A 19,499-nucleotide genomic window follows, 5' to 3' on the forward strand; every position below is an offset into this window, starting at 1 on the left:
GAGCCTGGCCTCAGATTAGAACAGTGAATCTGGCCTCATTAGAACAGCAAGTCTGGCCTCAGATTAGAACAATGAGCCTGGCCTCAGATTAGAACAGTGAGCCTGGTCTCACATTAGAACATTGAGCCTGGCCCAAGATTAGAACAGTGAGCCTGGCCTCAGATTAGAACAGTGAGCCTGGCCTCAGATTAGAACAGTGAGCCTGGCCTCAGATTAGAACAGTGAGTCTGGCCTCAGATTAGAACAGTGAGTCTGGCCTCAGATTAGAACAGCGAGCCTGGCCTCATTAGAATAGTTAGTCTGGCCTCAGAACAGTGAGCCTGGCCTCAGATTAGAACAATGAGCCTGGCCCAAGATTAGAACAGTGAGCCTGTTCTTAGATTAGAACAGTGAGCCTGGCCTCACATTAGAACAGTGAGTCTGGCCTCATTAGAACAGCAAGTCTGGCCTCAGATTAGAACAGTGAGCCTCGCTCACATTGGACATATTGGTAAAGGGAACAGAGGTGATGAGGAGGTGGTGGGTAGATATGGTGTCAAGGAGAGGAATGTGGAAGGACAGATGGTGGCGGATTTTATGAAAAGGATGGAAATGGCCGTGGTGAATGCATATTTCTAGAAGAGGGAGGAACACTGGGTGACGTACAAGAGTGGAGGAAAGTGCACACAGGTGGACTTTATGTTATACAAGAAGGCACGATCTAAAAGGGATTGGAGACTGCAAGGTGGTGACAGGGGACAACGTAGCTAGGCAGCATCGGATGGTGGTCTGTAGGATGACTTTGGAGACCAAGACAGAACGGGGTATGTGTGAGAAAGCAGAGGTAACAGAGAGTGCGGCTGGTGTGACAGTTTTCTGGACTTATCGAGGTTTCGGTCAGGGGCTAGTACAGTGCCTTGCAAAAGTCTTCAACCTCCTTGACAGTCGTCACTAATGGCTGGATTATAAAGATACTCACACATCTGTTCCTGAACAATATTGTTGTTGTGAAGCCATAAGCTCTAACAGCCAAAATAAGTTTTCCCACAGCCAAAATAAGTTGTGTTTCAATGACTTTTTATTACTAAATTAAAAACCAAAATATAGTGCTTGCAATACCATCCCATACAAGATGGGCTAAAGTTATGTTTTACCATCCATCCATCCATCCATTATCTGAACCACTTATCCTGCTCTCAGGGTGGCGGGGATACTGGAGCCTATCCCAGCAGTCATTGGGGAGCAGGCAGAGAGACACCCTGGACAGGCCGCCAGGCCATCGCAGGGCCCCCCCCCCCCACACACACACACACACACACACATTCATACCTAGGGACAATTTAGTTTAAAGTTTTTTTTACGCGAAGCTTAAAAAAATATCACATTTACATTGAATGCAGTTAAATGTGAAAGAGTGTGGAGGCCTTTTCTTACCTACTGTGATAATCTAACCCAGATACCAACCAGACTGGGACAGGTCACAACCTCATCATTTCTTGGTTGGAGCAGAACTGTAGTAGTCTAATTAAGAATCAGTTCAAAAAGCTAAAAATGAGTATACATTTTTCCCCTTGTCTGTGTTTATGTAAATGAGGTATATATGTCGTATATTTATTTGTGCTTGATGTCATTTCGGATGATGTTGGGGGGGAGGTGGAGACATGTTAGGGAGCAGGGGAGGGATGGGGATAATCCTGGATTTATTTCATATGTTGATTCTGTGATTTGTAAAATGCAAAATCCAGTAAATATAAGTTTAAAAAAAATACCAGGAAGTACCACAGCTGAACCTGCCCCCCATTGATTTTCACAAAGGAAGCAATAGAGGGCGTGACCCGTGTCTGCTGACCCACCCGTTGAAGCTCAGAAAGTGAAGCTAGCAAGTGCTCAGTCCAACAAAGCCTGATAACGGCCTAAATCCCAATCAAACTCAAAACAAGTTTTAAATCACTTACCAAACGACTGCAGTCTCCTTTGTTGAAGATCAGAGCTTGTTCTGCTGAAGATGAGAGCTTGTTCTGCTGGGATCAGAGCTTATTCTCCTGGGATCAGAGCTTATTCTCCTGGGATCAGAGCTTGTTCTGCTGGGATCAGAGTTTGTTCTGCTGAAGATCAGAGCTTGTTCTGCTGGGATCAGAGCTTATTCTCCTGGGATCAGAGCTTGTTCTGCTGGGATCAGAGCTTGTTCTGCTGAAGATCAGAGCTTGTTCTGCTGGGATCAGAGCTTGTTCTGCTTGGTTCAGAGCTTGTTCTGCTGGGATCAGAGCTTATTCTCCTGGGATCAGAGCTTGTTCTGCTGGGATCGGAGCTTGTTCTGCTGAAGATCAGAGCTTGTTCTACTGGGATCAGAGCTTATTCTCCTGGGATCAGAGCTTGTTCTGCTGGGTTCAGAGCTTGTTCTGCTGGGATCAGACCTTGTTCTGCTGGGATCAGACCTTGTTCTGCTGAACATCAGAGCTTGTTCTGCTGGGTTCAGAGCTTGTTCTGCTGGGTTCAGCGCTTGTTCTGCTGGGATCAGAACGTGTTCTACTGAAGATCAGAGCTTGTTCTGAGTTCTAAGCTTGTTTCGTTGGGTTCAGAGCTTGTTCTGCTGGGATCAGAGCTTGTTCTGCTGGGATCAGACCTTGTTCTGCTGAAGATTACAGCTTGTTCTGCTGGGATCAGAGCTTGTTCTGCTTGGTTCAGAGCTTGTTCTGCTGGGATCAGAGCTTGTTCTGCTTGGTTCAGAGCTTGTTCTGCTGGGTTCAGAGCTTGTTCTGCTGGGTTCAGAGCTTGTTCTGCTGGGTCAGCGCTTGTTCTGCTGGGATCAGAGCTTGTTCTACTGAAGATCAGAGCTTGTTCTGTGTTCTGAGCTTGTTTCGCTGGGTTCAGAGCTTGTTCTGCTGGGATCAGAGCTTGTTCTGCTGGGATCAGACCTTGTTCTGCTGAAGATTACAGCTTGTTCTGCTGGGATCAGAGCTTGTTCCCCTGGGATCAGAGCTTGTTCTTCTGGGTTTAGTTCGATCTCTTTGATAAGCTGTTCGTGAAAATCTTCATATCAGATATGGGGAAGCCAGTCAGAAGAGCAGTGAAATGTCTTCAGATTTGAAAACACTTTCAAACTTGGAAAGTGTTATTTTTTATGAGCTAACCTCTGTGTGTGTGTGTGTGTGTGTGTGTGTGTGTGTGTGTGTGTGTGTGTGTGTGTGTGTGTGTGTGTGTGTGTGTGTGTCAGGTGGACTTCCATGATGTTCAGGCCAGGACCACGGTGGAGAGGAGGAGAGAGGAAGAGAGGCTGAGCAGGATGGAGATTATTAACAGTGGGAGAGCAGAAGCAGCCGCCAAAGAATTGGAGGGTATGTTGAAGATAATGATAGTAGTAACAGGTTCTACTGTCCATCATCAGTTTGATGTGAGTGGTATTTCATTATAAGGTATGAGGCATCAGTATAAAAAGTTTCCAGTGCTTCAGCTAGTGAAAAAAAATCTCTTTTTAACTTGATTAGTTTTTCAAAATATTAGCCCAAATGTGGACATTCTTCTGAATAAGTTCACCATGGTGATCTCAAAAGCCTTGTGGCGATGCATCATCAGCCATGTTAACCTCTACGTGGTATTTTAGTCCTGTGCTCTGGGCTGGTTTGCTGTTGCATCTCGTACTGTTCAACACAGCCTCCAGTTCCCAAAAATAAAAGTTGAAATGTATGATTCTGTCCTCCATGCTGCTGACACATGTTCTTCCAGCTTTTTTGACAGCTACTTGACATTCTTTACTGGTCCCTGATGTATGAAATTGCTCAGAGCTGTTCAGGGGCTTTACTGTTGCCCTTATCCACCAGTTTTATTCAATTTGACACTGCACTGATAATTGACAAGGGTAGTGCCCCATGTCTACCACAGTCTGCCATAGTGCCCCATGGCAGACTGTGGTATATTATGATTGAATCAGTATAGCTGTCCTCCTGATGTGCTGGTACAGTCGTATCTTATAGTCTTCAGTGTTGTATTTACAGTGTTTATTACATCCATCATTCTATTAACTCTGGTTATTATGTAGTTGAGAGGGTTTATTATGTTTACTTTGTTTTGTGTTCTGGAAACCATGTAGTACTACTACTACTACTACTACTACTACTACTACTACTATTTTTGCCTGCTCCCGTTAGGGGTCGCCACAGCGGATCATCTGTTTCCATCTCTTCCTGTCCTCTGTATCTTCCTCTGTCACCCCAGCCACCTGCATGTCCCCGTTAACCACATCCATAAACCTCCTCTTTGGCCTTCCTCTTCTCCTCTTCCCTGGCAGCTCCATAATCAGCATCCTTCTCCCAATATACCCAGCATCTCTCCTCCACACATGTCCAAACTATCTCCATCTTGTCTCTCTTGCTTTGTCTCCAAACCTTCCAACTTGAGCTGTTCCTCTGATATACTCGTTCCTAATCCTGACCTTCTTCATCACTCCCAATGAAAATCTTATCATCTTCAATTCTGCCACCTCCTGCTCCACCTCCTGTCTTTTCATCAGTGCCACTGTCTCCAAACCATATAACATAGCTGGTCTCACAACCATCTTGTAAACCAGGGATAGGCAACTTGGTCCAGAAAGCTCCGGTGTGGGTGCAGGTCTTTGTTCCAACCAAGCAGTTACACACCTGATTCTATAGATCAACCAATAGTCTTGTTCCAACCAAGCAGTTACACGCGCCTGATTCTATTAGTTGACCAATAGTCTTTGCTAAGGACCTTGATTTGTAGACTCAGGTGTGTAAGTCCTCGGTAGGAACAAAGACCTGCACCCACACCGGACCTTTCTGGACCATGTTGCCTATCTCTGTTGTAAACCTTCTCTTTAACTTGCTGGTACCCATCTGTCGCAAATCACTCCTGACACTCTTTCTTCTCCACCCACTCCACCCTGCCTGCACTCGCTTCTTCACCTCTCTCCTCAATGGTCCAAAGTAACAGGGAGTCTGTAACTTGGGACCATTGACCCCAGGTATTGTGGTATTGTGTTCTGGAAACTATAAAGTATGTAGTTCTCAAGTCCAGTTGAGTTCCTGTGCTGATGGCACCGGGACACCACTGAAAGGCGATGGATGCAATTTCTTGCAATTTTACTGCAAAGTGAAATACTTAAAATGAATCAGTAGATGTAGTCATGATATTAAATTTAACATTTTTTTAACAATGTATTATATGTGGCTGTCAGAATTCCACCAGGAAATTGAGTCAACTTTAACGGAGATGGAGTCCTGTCTGAAGCTGTTGCTCCCTGATGAGTTCTGCCTCTTGGATCATCAGATGAACATTAGTACATCTCAGAGCTCACAACCAGCTGATCAGCACTCACCTCCTCTCCAAGCCACTGCACCAACAGCCAACGATGAAATGAAGGATCTGAAACCTTTCAATGAATGCACATCAGAGCAGAAACAACCATGCTGCAGCCAAGACCTGAAGCGGGCAGGCAAGGATGGGGAGGAAAGAGAGCAGAAGAAAAGGAATGAGAAGGTAGAAGAGAAGAAGAAACTAAATGAAAACAATACTCTGAAGGAGAGAGGGGACGAAGAAGGGAGAAATGAGAGAAAAATGAAGCTAGAAGACGACATGGAAGATGACTCGTTTATTCAACACTCAGGGCTCATCTCTCACTCATACTCTCTGGATATCAGCTTAGATCCTGGTGGGTTCAACATGCAAATACACACACACACACACACACACACACACACACACACACACACACACACACACACACACACACACACACACACACACACACAAGAACAAAATGTTTAAAATTCCTGGAAAGGAGACCTGCATAGACTGTTTTCCCCCTGGAAATATAGAGTGCCATGAAAAAGTATTTGCCCCCTTCCTGATTTCCTCTGTTTTTCTTTATTTGTCACACTGAATGATTTCAGAGCCTCATACAAAATGTAATCGAAGAGAAGAAGCCGAATAAACACAAAATACAGTTTTTAAATGGCCATATTATTTATTGAAGGAAAAAGGTTATCCAGCACCCATATCACCCATGTGAAAAAGTAATGGACCCCCTGAACTTAATAACAGCTTGTGCCACCTTAAGCAGCAACAACTGCAACCCCAAACACTTTCTGTAATCAGATATCAGTCTTCACACCGCGATGGAGGAATTTTGGCCCGCTCATCTTTGTAGAGTTGCTGTAATTCAGCAACATTGGAGGGTTTTTTAGCATGAGCTGCTTATTTAAGGTCCTGCCACAGCATCTCAGTGGGGTTCAATACAAGTCAGGACTTTGACTAGGCCTCTCCAAAACCTTAATTTTGTTTCTTTTGAGCCATTCCGAGGTGGACTTTTATGTTTTACATCATTATCCTGCTGCATAACACAAAGCATACAGAGGAAGAGGTTGGCAAAGAAGTGGGATAGTCAGAGAGAGATGGAAGAAAGTAGACAGGAGTACAAGGAGATGTGGCGTAAAGTGAAGAGAGAGGTGTTGAAGGCAAAGCAAAAGGTGTATGGTGAGTTGTATGAGAGGTTAAGACACTAAGGAAGGAGAAAAGGACTTGTACCGATTGGCTAGACAGAGGGAGCGATCTGGGAAGGATGTGCAGCAAGCTAGAGTGATCAAGGAGAGAGATGGAAATGTGCTGACAAGCGAGGGGAGTGTGTTGAGAAGGTGTAAGGCAGGGTTCTCCAGTTAGTTTTCCCCAAGGATCGAATCATGTCATGCATGCCAAGCCAAGGGCCACAACATCTGGTTTTTTTCCCCATTACACCAGCAAAAGTTGTTTTATGTGCAGATGTTGTTGTTGCTGCTATTATGCTTATTATTATTATTATCATTATTAGTGGCAGTAGTACTGGCAGTAGTAGTAGTAATAATTTAGGCATGCTATTCTTAAAGCCTGTGTTGGAAGGTCACACAAGAAAAAAATGTACTCTTGAAACAAAATAAGTCCAAAATCAACCATTTAATTATGGACAAAAGGACAAAAATAAATGTTCACCCACCGATCAGTGAGAGAAGTGAGAGCGATGGGATGAGGCAATCCTTCTGATGTCGGGCCTGTACTCTGTTGTGGCAAGCCTGAGGCACTGCCCAAGATGTGAATTGGAGAGTGTTTCTTTCCTGGTTCTTGATTGACTTCATTGAAGAAAATGATGACTCACATATGTATGTGAAGGGGAACATTGTGAATAGGAGCACTGCAATAGCTCTCATGTTTTTAAATCAAGGTTGGGGATTCACGTTGATCCAAAAGTCACTCACCTCATCACACAACTCAACTTGTGTTGTGCTTTGAGCAAATCAGATGTTCCCATCTCCAAGACCTCCATCTTAAGAGTTGCCTCATCTGTGGAAGGTACCAGCCTTTTGTCATCTGCAGTCCACTGGCCGTCAGCCAAAATGGAGAATGGCTGTCCCAGGAAGAGGAGGATGTCACTTGAGAGTTTAGGGGAGTTTTCAGATCATTCCTTGAAGTTTTCTGCCAGGCTCGTCACAAAATCCTTCATCGCTGGTGGCAAGTCTCCCAGTCTCTGAGGCAGCAAAACATCTCTACACCATGACGTTTCCACCACCACGTTTGACTTTTGTTATGATGTTCTGTTTGCTTTATGCCAAACATAACAGGAGCCATGTCCCCCAAAAAGTTACAATTTTGACTTGTTTGTCCACAGAATATTATCCCAAAAGGCTTGGGGGTCATCAGTGTGGTTTTTTGCAAATGTGAGACAAGCACTAATGTTTCTCTTAGTTAGCAGTTCTTTGCACTATGCAACTCTCCCATGAATTCCATTTTTGCTCAGTCTCTTTCTTATTTTTTAATCATGAATGGTGACCTTATCAGAGGCTGGAGAGGCCTGCAGTTCTTTAGATGTTGTCCTGGGGTTTTTTGTGACTTCCTGGACGAGTCATCACTGTGAAGTTGGCAGAATTTTGGTAGGCTGGCCACTCCTGTGAAGATTCACCACTGTTGCAAGTTTTCTCCACTTGGAGACAGTGGCTGTCACTGTGGGTTGCTGGAGTCCCAGAACCTTTGAAATAGCTGTGTATCCCTTTCCAGATTGATGTATCTCAGCAACTTTTTTTCCTCATTTCTGCCGGGATTCTTTTGATTGTGGCATAGTATGCTGTTTGTTGAGACCTTGTAGCCTACTTCACACTGATGGTAAGGTTCTGTATAAGTCATGTCTAGATTCAAACAGGGCTGGCAGTAGCCAAGCATGGGTGTGTCTGCTCTAATTGGATCCAATAATAGATTAAATTTGGTTCATTGGTTGCTTGAGTAACTAAGGGGGCAGTTACTTTTTCACATAGGGTCAGTTGGTGTTTAATAACTTTTTTTCCTTAAATAAAATTGTAATTTAAAAACTGCATTTTGTGTTTACTTGAGTTCTCTTCATCTTATATTACATTTTGTATGACGATCTGAAACAATTAAGTGTGACAAATTTGCAAAAATAGAGGAAATCGGGAAAGGGACATATCCTTTTTCACAGCGCTGTAATGGTCATATCATCTTACATTTGTCACTTTCACCATCTCATTTTCTTTCCTCTCTTCTCCTCCTTTGTTTCTCTGGATCTCACACATCTCCTCCTTTACCTTCTCTCTTTTCCTGTACATTTGCAGAGGTCTATGTTAAAGAGACAGAAGACAATGAGGCAGTGGTTTCCACTTTGATTGACCTCCATCGACTGATCACAACCAAACACCTGCCAGCTGTGCAGAGCTGGGTTCAGGTTAGGTTCACACCACTAAACACACACACACACACACACACACACACACACACACACACACACACACACACACACACACACACACACACACACACACACACCCCTCAATAGATGTGAGGACCCCTCACTGACTACATTCATTCCCTAGCCTCTAAACTTAAACTTAAGAACTACATGTCTATCCTTATCCCTTAACCTAACCTCACCCTATTTCCAACCTTAACCCAAGTCCTAACTCTAAAATAAAATCTTTTAAGTAGTCAGGATCGGCCAAAATGTTCTCTCAAACCAAGTTTGTCCTTAGAAGAAAGGTGGGCTGTCAGGAGACGGGACACACAAGTATGGCAAGTTAAAATAAACATAAAAGCAACACATTATAAACATATAACACACATTAATCACACATTAAAAGCAATGCTGAAAAGTTGAGTTTTGATTAACGTTGACAAATCGGTGCAGTCTCTGATGTGTTTGGGGAAGGAGTTCCAGAGGGAGTGGGCAGCTATGGCTCAGTCACATTAGGCCCACTGCTTGGTCCTGTTTGGTGGATGTTGAGGATGTTGACATTGGAAGAGTGAAGCATGCGGGAAGGAGTATAGTAGTGGTGATGCAGGTTGATGAGGTAGGAGGGGGCCTGGTTATGGAGGGCTTTGTGAGTGAGGAGAATGACTTTGAATTGGATCTGTTGTGGGACAGGGAGCCAGTGGAGGTTCTGGAGGACAGGGGTGATGTGGTCACAGGAGCTGGAGTGGGTGAGCAGGTGAGCAGCCGAGTTCTGGATGTACTGGAGTTTGTTTAGAACTTTGAATGATCAGCCATAGAGAATGCTGTTGCTGTAGTCAATTCTGGATGTGATGAAGGCATGGATCAAAGTTTTGTAGCAGAGAAGGAGAGTGATAGGTGGAGATGAGCTATGTTTTTTAGATGGAAAAAGGCAGCTCTGGTGATTTGATTGATGCGGTGTTCAAAGGAAATGAACACCAAGGTTCCAAGGTTGTGGATGTGTGGGGAGGGAGACAGACTGGCGTTATCGATCGTGAGACAGAAGTTTTGAGTGGTTTTGGTAAAGGATTTGGGATCAATGATGACGATGTCAGATTTATCACAATTTAGTTTGGGGAAACTGGCTTGCATCCATGATTTAATTTTAGTGAGGTCAGACTGGAGTAAGTGGTAGTGGTGATGGATTTAGTGGCGATGTAGAGCTGGATGTCATTGGCATAGCAGTGGAAGCGGAGACCATGACGATGTATGATATTACCAAGGCGGAGCATGTAGCAATGAACAGGAGAGGACCAAGCACTAATTGTAAACCCTGGGGGATGCCATGGGGACAGAGGAGCGGTGAGGTAGGTGCAGTTGTTGATGCTGATGAACTGTTGCCTGTTGATAAGATATGACTTTATCCAGGAGAGGGCAGTACCGGTGATTTCAAGGGAGGATTCAAGGTGGGAGAGAAGAATGGTGTGGTTGATGGTTTCAACAGCTGCAGTGATGTCGAGGAGGATGAGAGTGTTGAGGTGGTCAGAGTCTGAGGAGAGGAGGAGGTTGTTGGTGACTTTAAGGAGGGTTGTTTCTGTGCTGTACTGTGAGCGGAAAGCAGATTGAAATGCTTCGAACAGGTAGTTGGAGATGAGGTGAGCTTTGATTTGAAAGGTGACAACACGTCCCAGTATTTTTGATGGAAAGGGGAGATTGGAGATGGGCCAGAAATTGCTCATGATATCGGGGGTTGAGTCCAATTTTTTTGAGGATGGGGGTGACGGAAGCCAGTTTAAGTGTATGGGGGACTAAACCAGAGCTGAAGGAGGAGGTTGATTTCTGTGATGAGCGAGGAGATAGCTGAGAGACAGTCCTTAACAAGATTGGATGGGATGGGGTCCAGAAGACAAGTGCAGCTCTAGATGGTGTCAATTTTAGTTTGGGAAAATGAAAGGAACTAGTTGCACTTGTTAGCTGTGAAGGAATTTAAGGTATTGTCACTGGGTTTGAGAAGTTTGTTTATTGTGGAAAAGAGCCTTGGGGTTGGTGTTGCCTAGCATTGGTCTAGCGCTTCAACAAAGGCCAGTTTAGTATGTTTCTGTTGTAAGCAAGTCATGTTAAGATGCTGGAAACGTTTTTTTCCTTGGGGGCATCTGGGAGGCTTCATCCGGAGGTGAACTTGGGAAATGATGAGACGGTGGTCAGTCCAACATTCAGCACCACACACAGCCTTGGTCACCTTGACATTATGCCAGTCGCTCCTCCTCACGATGACATAGTCAATCAAGTGTTAATGACATGAATGTTGATACATCCATGAAGTTCTCTTTCACTTTGCTATTTGGAATATCATTTTGGTGATGAGCAGGTCAAACTCTGGGCACGTTTTCAGCAGCAGAAGACTGTTGCTGTTACATTTTCCAATGCCATGTGCACATATGACTCCATTCCTTGATTGATGGTCATTTTGAATTCTGGCATTGATGTCACCAAGCATCAGCAGTTTGTCAGAGCTGGCTGTAGCAGCAATGATGACCTCTGGATCAGCATAAAACTTGGTTTTGATCTTGTCAGAGATGGTCATGGTAGGGGCATAGGGACTAATGACGGTGGCCTCCTTCTTTTTACCCTATATAGATGGAGCTTTAGGATCATTAAACAGTCGTTTTTACCCTTGGGTAGGCTTGCCAGTTGGTTCACCAGGTGGTTTTTTACTGCAAAACCAGCACCCGTGTCACATCTCTCCTCCTGCACTCATCCGCTCCAGAAGAAAGTGTAACCTGCGCCCACTTCAGTCAACTGTCCAGTGTTGGCCAACTGGGTCTCACAAAGGGCAGCAATATCCATGCTGTATCTGGCTGTCTCTCTGCCCATAAGTGTGGTACGTCGCTTAGGTCTTTTTGATCCAGATATGGCGATCAAAGTTTGCATATTCCAGGTGCCGACAGTGAATTTGGTCTTTTTCAATTTAATTTTTTTTTTGACTCCAAGTATGAGATCCTACCAGCTGCGGTAGGCTGGCCCGGATGTTTTGAAGCACACAATGTTTAGGGAACCTTTGCTGACCCTCTCCTCACTTTGGAGGTGAGCGGTGTGATCCTAAATAGGGCTGCTCACTCAGGGTGCGGCCGGACTTCACTGCTGCTTCAGTCCAGTGAGCGAACGACCAATATCCTGAGTGGCCTGCATGCAGGTTTGTGGCTACAGCCTCCAGCATATCTGTGCCTGATGCTTCATCTTCTTCGTCGCTCAACCATTGCCACAGGACTTATACGGTGTAAGGTGCCATGACTTTTGCAGAGAACTTCGATTTCAGTGAGGGAGATTTTTTGTTGTTGTTGATTTTTCCTCCTTTTTCTCCCTAATTGTAACCGGCTGATTACCCCACTCTTCCGAGCCGTCCCGGCTGCTGCTTCACTCTTTGCCGATCCAGGGAGGGCTGCAGACTACCACATGCCTCCTCCGATACATGTGGAGTCGCCAGCTGCTTCATTTCACCTGACAGAGAGGAGTTTCCGAGGGGGACGTAGCACATGGGAGGATCACGCTATTCCCCCCAGTTCCCCCTGTCCCCCCTGCACAGGTGCCCCGACCGACCAGAGGAGGCGCTAGTGCAGCGATTAGGACACATACCCACATCTGGCTTCCCACCCGCAGACATGGGTGGGAAGTTTGTAGTGTGTTTGTAGGGACGCCTGACGAACTGGGATCCCCGTGTTGGTAGGCAACTGAATAGACCTCTACGCTACTTGGACGCCCTATCAGTGAGGGAGATTTGTGTGGCATCAGCCTCACTCTCTCGACCAGCCCCATCTGTACCCAGTGACAAGTTGTAGTCAAGATGACTGGAGGTGGTCCTGGCTACAGCGGATCCACCAGGGGTTCCACATGTCCTAACTCAGACGAGCTGAGTTTTCCAGGGTTAGTTAACTGCCGCCCGGGGTTTGGTGTTGGCAGCTGCTGACTGGCCTGACTCACCAGAGATGTTGAACCTGGTGTGCGTATACGGTAGCAGCTAGAGGGCCGGTCCAGATGGAACACGCCAGAGGCAAAACTACCTGGTCAAACTAGGGCAAAACACACACACACACACACACACACACGCGTGTATATGAAATCACACACATATATGAAGTCAAGCAAAAATGTTATTGTATTTCCAGAGTCAAATTAAAAATAGCAGTTTATCTCCCTCTGTTTCAGAACAGTTAGAGCTCTTACCTTCTGTCTCTTCAGATTTTTACAAAGTCGGGTGCTGAGCAGCAACTGCGGAGAGCATTGGATCTGAAGATGTCTTTAGAAGATGCACTGCAGAAACACAAAAAGCTCCACATCAGCTACAAGACCAGGATACGGAGAGTGGTGAGTTACAGATGTGACTTTTTTTGTTTGTTTACGTCTAATGTATGGATTATTTCTCAATATTCCTCAGACTTCACTAAAATAATGTATCCCCAGAATCAGAGTCAGAATCAGGTTTATTGGCCATGTAGGTTTGCACTACATGGAATGTGACTCTGGTTTCATGGCTCTCTCAGTGTACTTAACATAGAATAACAACACTACAGTACAACAATCTTCAGATATATACACAAGGATTGCCTTATACAGGTGAAATAAGAGATGATAAAGTGCAATGGTGCAGAGAATATATCAGAGATGCTGAAATAGATGTTAGCAGGTTACTTACATACATGCCTGAGGTAGATGGACATGACAGAGTGTACCAGTAAATGTACAATCTACAGTACAGTATATACAACATGGTTGGATTTACTGACAGTGTTAAGTGTTTATTTGAATGATTGTGACCAGGGTGTGGTGGGTCTGCAGTGACGTTGCCTGCCCGTTTCCTGACTCTGGAGGTGTATAATTCCTGAATGGAGGGCAGGTTGGCAGCAATGACTTTCTCTGCAGACGTAACTGTCCATTGTAGTTTGCCCCTGTCCTGTTTGGTGGCTGATCCAAACCAGACAGTGATGGATGTGTAGAGGACAGACTGAATTATTGTAGTGTAGAACTGAATCAGCAGTTCCTGAGGCAGGCTGGACTTCTTGAGTCCTCTGCTGGGCCTTTTTGATCATTGTGTCTATGTTGGATGCCCACCTTAGGTCTTGGGAGATTGTGGAACCCTGAAATCTGTAGGTTTTCACTGTAGACACCATGCTGTTGAGTATAGTGAGGAGGGGCAGTGTTGGGGGACTCTTCCTGAAGTCCACTGTCATCTCCATGGTTTTGAGCATATTCAGCTGTAGGTTGTTATGGCCACACCAGAGGGCCAGCTGATCAGCCTCGCATCTATATACAGACTTGTCACCATTCTGGATGAGGCCAATGATGATCGTGTCGTCCACAAACTTCAGGAGTTTAACAGACGGGTCACCAGAGGCGCAGTCATTTGTGTAGAGGGAGAAGAGTAGAGGGGAGAGCACACATCCCTGGGGGACACCAGTGCTGGGTGTGATTTTTTTTTTTTTCCCCCAGCCTCACCAGCTGCCTCCTGTATGTTAGGTAGATGGCAGATGGGACCTGGTACAGTGAGCTGGGTGAGTTTGGAGTGGAGGATATCTGAGACGATGGTGTTGAATGCTGAGCTGAAGTCCACAAACAGGACCCTGCATATGTCCCTGGGGAGTCGAGGTGTTGGAAGCTGTAGTGCAATCCCATGTTGACTGCATCCTCCCCTGACCTGTTTGCTTGGTAGGCAAATTGCACGGGGTCAAGCAGGGAGCATGTGATTTCCATCAGGTGGGCCAACACCAGTCTCTCAAAGGATTTCATGACCACAGACATTAGGGCAATGGGCCTATAGTCATTTAATCCTGTGATATGGGGTTTCTTGGGGACTGGGATGGTAGTGGCACTCTTGAAGCAGAAGGGGACTTCACACAGCTTCAGTGATCTGTTGAAGATCAGTGTGAAGATGGGGGTCAGCTGGTTAGCACAGACTTTAAGACAGGAGGGTGACATGCCATCCAGGCCCAGTGCCTCCCTGGTCTTCTGTCTCTGGAAGAGCTGGCACATATCTTCAACACAGATCCTGGCTGGCAGGGAGTGCAGTTGGTTGTGTGTTGTGTCCAGAGAGGCTGAGGGGTGTGAATGTTTGCTTTTCAAACCTGCAGTAAAACCCAATTAGATCGTCAGCCAGTTGATGGTTCCCTGCAGTGGGGGGGGGGGGTGTAGTCTCCTGTATTTGGTAATGTCTTTCAGCCCTCTCCAGACTGATGATGGGTCATTGGCAAAAAAACCTGTTTTTCAACTTCTCAGAGTAGCACCTTTTTGCCACTCTGATCTCCTTTGTGAGTGTATTTCTGGCTTTATTGTACTGGATCCTATCTCCACTCCTGCAGGCTTCCTCTTGGCCTGATGAAGCTGCCTGAGTTTTGCTGTGAACCAGGGTTTATGGTTGTTGAAGTTACAGAAGTTTTTGGTGAGCACACACATGTCCCCATGAAAGCTGATGTAAGATGTCACAGTGTCAGTAAGTTCACCAAGGTCTGTAGCTGCAGCCTCAAAAACCCTCCAATCAGTGCAGTCAAGGCAGGCCTGGAGCTCCAGTTTTGACTCATTGGTCCATTTCATCACAGTTTTAACCACAGGCGTTGAGATTTTAGTTTCTGCCTGTAGGCTGGGATAAGATGAATCAGACAGTGATCAGACAGGCCCAGGGCTGCATGGAGGACAGAGCGATATGCGTTCTTTAATGATCCAGCGTGTTTTTGTCTCTGGTGGGACATTTAACATGCTGTCTGTATTTTGGCAGTTCATGGCTGAGGTTTGCTCTGTTAAAATCCCCAAGGATAATGAGTAGGGAGTCTGCATATTTGCGCTCCATGTTTGTAATTTAATCAGCCATCCTCTTTTACACAGGCCTCGGGTGGGGTATAGACATGGACCGGAATAAATGATGAAAATTTCCGCGGTAAATAGAATGGTTTACAGTCAGTGAAAAAGGTCTCTTAAGTGAGGGCTGCATGATTTCTTCAACACTGTGACATCCGCACACCCACCTTTGTTTATGTAGAAGCATATGCCGCCACCCCGTTTTTTTCCCTGATAGCTCCATTTTGCGGTCCGCTCGGAGGAGTTGGAACTGCGGCAGATGAATTGTCCTGTCCGGTCTGGTATATGCTCACTAAGCCAGGTTTCAGTCAGACACAAGACAGCAGATCTGGAAAGGTCCAAGTTTTTTCCATTTAGGAATAGCAGTTTGTCCAGCTTGTTGGCTAGAGAGTGGACATTTACCAGGTGGATTGATGAGAGCGCAGTTCTAAATCCTTGCTGTCGCAGTTTAACGAGTGCTCTGGCTTGCTTCCACCTTTAGCGTCTTTGTCATAGTCCGCACAGGGCTGTACCAATCATGTCCCTGGCAAGACTTTCATTAAAACGTTCAGTTAAAGTTCAGTTTGTCTAGGGGACAGTTTGGAGACTTAAAAGTTCTTCCTTGCTGTATGTGATCAGTGAATGGGCGCTGGAAACTAAAAATCCATCCATCCATTAGCCAAGCCGCTTATCTGAATTCAGGTCATGCGGATGCTGGAGCCTATCCCAGCAGTCATTGGGCGGCAGTTTAACTGCTAAAGGGAAGGAATTTAAGGGTATATGTAAGTAAATAAGGTGTTTTGCGTTGGAAAAAAAGTCAGCAGAAAGACAGTAGAAGCATCAATTGTATCAGAGTCCGAAATATACTGCAGCAGATCAAAAACCTGAAGTCACAGGAAATGGATAGATTGCAAGATAAAGCTAGTGTTACTTAAAATTGTCTGCCTTATGTTTATATCATCTAAGATTATACAGATTTCAAACAAATTCGGTTATCTATAGTTACAGCAGGAAAACCCCCAAAATGGTGCCTCTTTGCCCATCCATGTGAGATATCAGTTTGAACATATGTGTACATGTTTCGTCACATGAGACAGTGTGCGGGGAGCTGTGCAACTGCAGAAAATAAGCAGTGTGTTTTGTACTGTGATACTTTGTCAGGGATTAATGTAAGACTGGTGACCTTCAATTTATCAGATTGTTTTTTCTCATTTCCAGCCCTATAGTTTTGATGGGGGAGAGTTAGATGGAAAATAAAAAGTAAGCACATGTATGGGGGTGGAGTGAGAGTACAAGAGGATGTGATACCAGGCTTGAGTTTTGTTATGGAGATAATGGATGAAAAAGCCCATGCTCAAACCATTTACTGTACATAAATGTATAAACAATAGAATGCTTGCGCTCCATATCCCACATGTGCAGATTTTCACCAGCAGAGGGCAGCATTAACTAGCAGAAAAAAGAGCAGTCCTTGTTCAGCTGAACAAATTTGTCAGGAAAACTGGGAAGATTTAGCCAGTCTTTTAGGTACAGCATAAACACTGCATGACTCCAAATGCAATAACCAGAGGGGGCATTTTAGGTGCAATAAGTGCATAATGATTGAGTGTCACGGGGGGGGGGGGGGGGCAGTGCAATATTACAAAACTGAGGTCATTATTGGAGGAGGTAAGTTAGAAATATTCTAACACTGGTAATTAATACCTATTACCTCTATAGGTGTGGCTTCTATTGCTGATCAAGCCTGTGATGCCTGTAATAAAAGGTGTAATGCACCAGTGGTGTTCTATATTACTGAGCACACTGAACCAGCACTCTTAACCAGTTAAAATGAGCAGCCAATACACCCAAGATATAATGAAATAGAATAGTAGATTATTAATTAATAATAGTTATAGTTGGTAAAATAAAATGAAATAAAATAAATCAAACAATGAGATATATTTGAGAGCGGAGGGTGAAACCAATGTTCACCCCCAGGTGGCAAAGTGGCTCTCTCTATCTTAAAGTAATATAGAATAAACTGAAATAAAACAGAAGAAAACAAACAACTCTCTTATTGTACTTGACTTCAGTCATCCCCCAAAACGAATCTTAACCCTTATCTGGCTGTAGCCTAGAACCACTAGCCAGTGTGATTTAACAAATAAAATGTATAAAGCTCATTAAAAATAATTAATCAAGATTGATTTACAGTGTATATAAACAGTTTCAACAATGATGTCAGCAGAACCACAACGTACTGACGATATTATAAACCAAGTGCTTGCCGTTGGGGCCCGTCGGTGCACCGAGGCAACGTCAACCGCTCGCTCCTCGGATCGATGTCAGCTCCCTGAGCCGATGGTTTTACCTCAATCCCCAGAGCTCAGGGTGCAAACCGTATGCACGTCCATCAGTGCAAGTGTAGGCCACTCACAAGCGCCTCCATTCAGTCCACGAGCCCAGGAACTGTCACCCCCCCCCAGCTGCCTCCTGGCTAGCAGCTGAAGCAAGTCCCGTGAGCACCGCCACCAAGGAGGCGATCGAGCCCACCACAGTCCGCGCCTCCTCACGAACTCAGAAGATCCCACTGATGGGAAACAGCAGCTAGCAAACTTGTCTAGGTCCTGCAGTGCTAACTTGTAGCGTCAGCTAGCCAGTTAGCTAACAGCAGCAGCTAGCTAACTAGCGTTACTCAAATAAACACTGCTACACTCAATATCACAGAACAAGAAAACGCACGAGGAGGAAGGATGATCCGAATGACTAACGCTGCTTTACACTTGTGGGCCTGTGTACACGAATATACATTATACTGGGTCTCCACAAAACCAGTGGTGACACCGAGCAGCACAGGACGTAACCTCTCTTCAGAGGGTAGACTTGGACTCACTAGATTTCTTTGCGATTTCACGGCTACCGTGGATTAACAAATTATGATTGGCTCTTTACAAAATTCTAATAAAAACATATTAAATGATTGGCTCATCACAACATCTCACCTAAGCAGCAGGAAACTTTACACTACAAAGCATCCTGGTAAATGTAGTAACTGCAGGAACAAGATACAGGACATACAGTAGAAAAAAAAACATATGTAGTGTGCATTAATCATATTTTACAGGTCCTTACATTTAGATATTTGAGTGTGTTACTCCTTCCTTCCAGTGGTTTCATTTCAGTATGATACGCAGAGAGTTGAATGGTGCTTGAGATAATCCATTTCAGTGAACAGTCTTGTCAAAATTTTTTGGCTGTAGTTGCACTATCATTGTGGGACAATGCAGTGAAAAACACAGACTGTTTGAAAACTCTTGTGGGTGGTGCATTCCAGTGCTGGATGGAAGCTCTTATGTCCAATATTTGAGTCTGCTGCCACACGAGAACCTTTTTAATGCAAGAAGCTACCAAAGTCACATGATCCTTTTCATGACATCCTGTTTGTGTGTTTCTTATCTGCTGGGGAGATTTCATGACAACATAGCTTGTGAATGCAGTGCTGCTCAGCAGTGACTCTCAAATCTCAGTTTTCAGAGCTTCCCACCAGCGCTGAAACGCACCAACCGGAGCCTTCTGGTTTTACATTGTCTACTTTATGTTGTAATACCTTTCTCAGCGTGCCTTTGAGTAGTGGCTGGGAGACACTCAAGACAGCCTTGGTTTATATCAGGCTCCACGGCTGAAGGTGCTTGGCTATTACTGGCTACGTTTTGGGTAAAAGTGAATGTATTATGAGAGATGGTCACATTTATTGCACAGAAAATAAAAAACTGTAGTATCAGGCTCTCATGCCAAAATTCAAATGAATGGTCTGGTGTTATGAAAATCCTGATTGTTACTACAACAAACATGCAAGTCCACATGCCAGGAACCATATTGTCATGAACCAGTCAGATGATGGGTGTACACCGGCCGCGATTCCGCATTCTTAAGCCAGAGGTCTTCATTTAGCAGTGGTTACAACACTATAAGGATTAATCATGACGTGTTGTTTTCTAAACTGCTCACACAGCTGTCA

At 44.8% G+C, this 19,499-nt stretch overlaps 1 protein-coding gene across 4 annotated transcripts in view; it reads left to right on the top strand.

Moving 5' to 3' along the window:
* Window positions 1-19,499, top strand: part of uvssa (UV-stimulated scaffold protein A) — a 112,539-nt gene that overhangs the window by 10,100 nt on the left and 82,940 nt on the right. For all 4 annotated transcript variants that reach the window (XM_056275659.1, XM_056275668.1, XM_056275680.1 and 1 more), the window contains 4 exons: window positions 3,194-3,314; window positions 5,171-5,644; window positions 8,586-8,695; window positions 12,914-13,039. In XM_056275659.1, coding sequence (XP_056131634.1) covers window positions 3,194-3,314; window positions 5,171-5,644; window positions 8,586-8,695; window positions 12,914-13,039 — 831 coding nt within the window. The remainder of the gene's footprint in view (window positions 1-3,193; window positions 3,315-5,170; window positions 5,645-8,585; window positions 8,696-12,913; window positions 13,040-19,499) is intronic.

Source organism: Lampris incognitus, chromosome 1 (genome assembly GCF_029633865.1).
Source record: "Lampris incognitus isolate fLamInc1 chromosome 1, fLamInc1.hap2, whole genome shotgun sequence".
Lineage (NCBI taxonomy): Eukaryota > Metazoa > Chordata > Actinopteri > Lampriformes > Lampridae > Lampris > Lampris incognitus.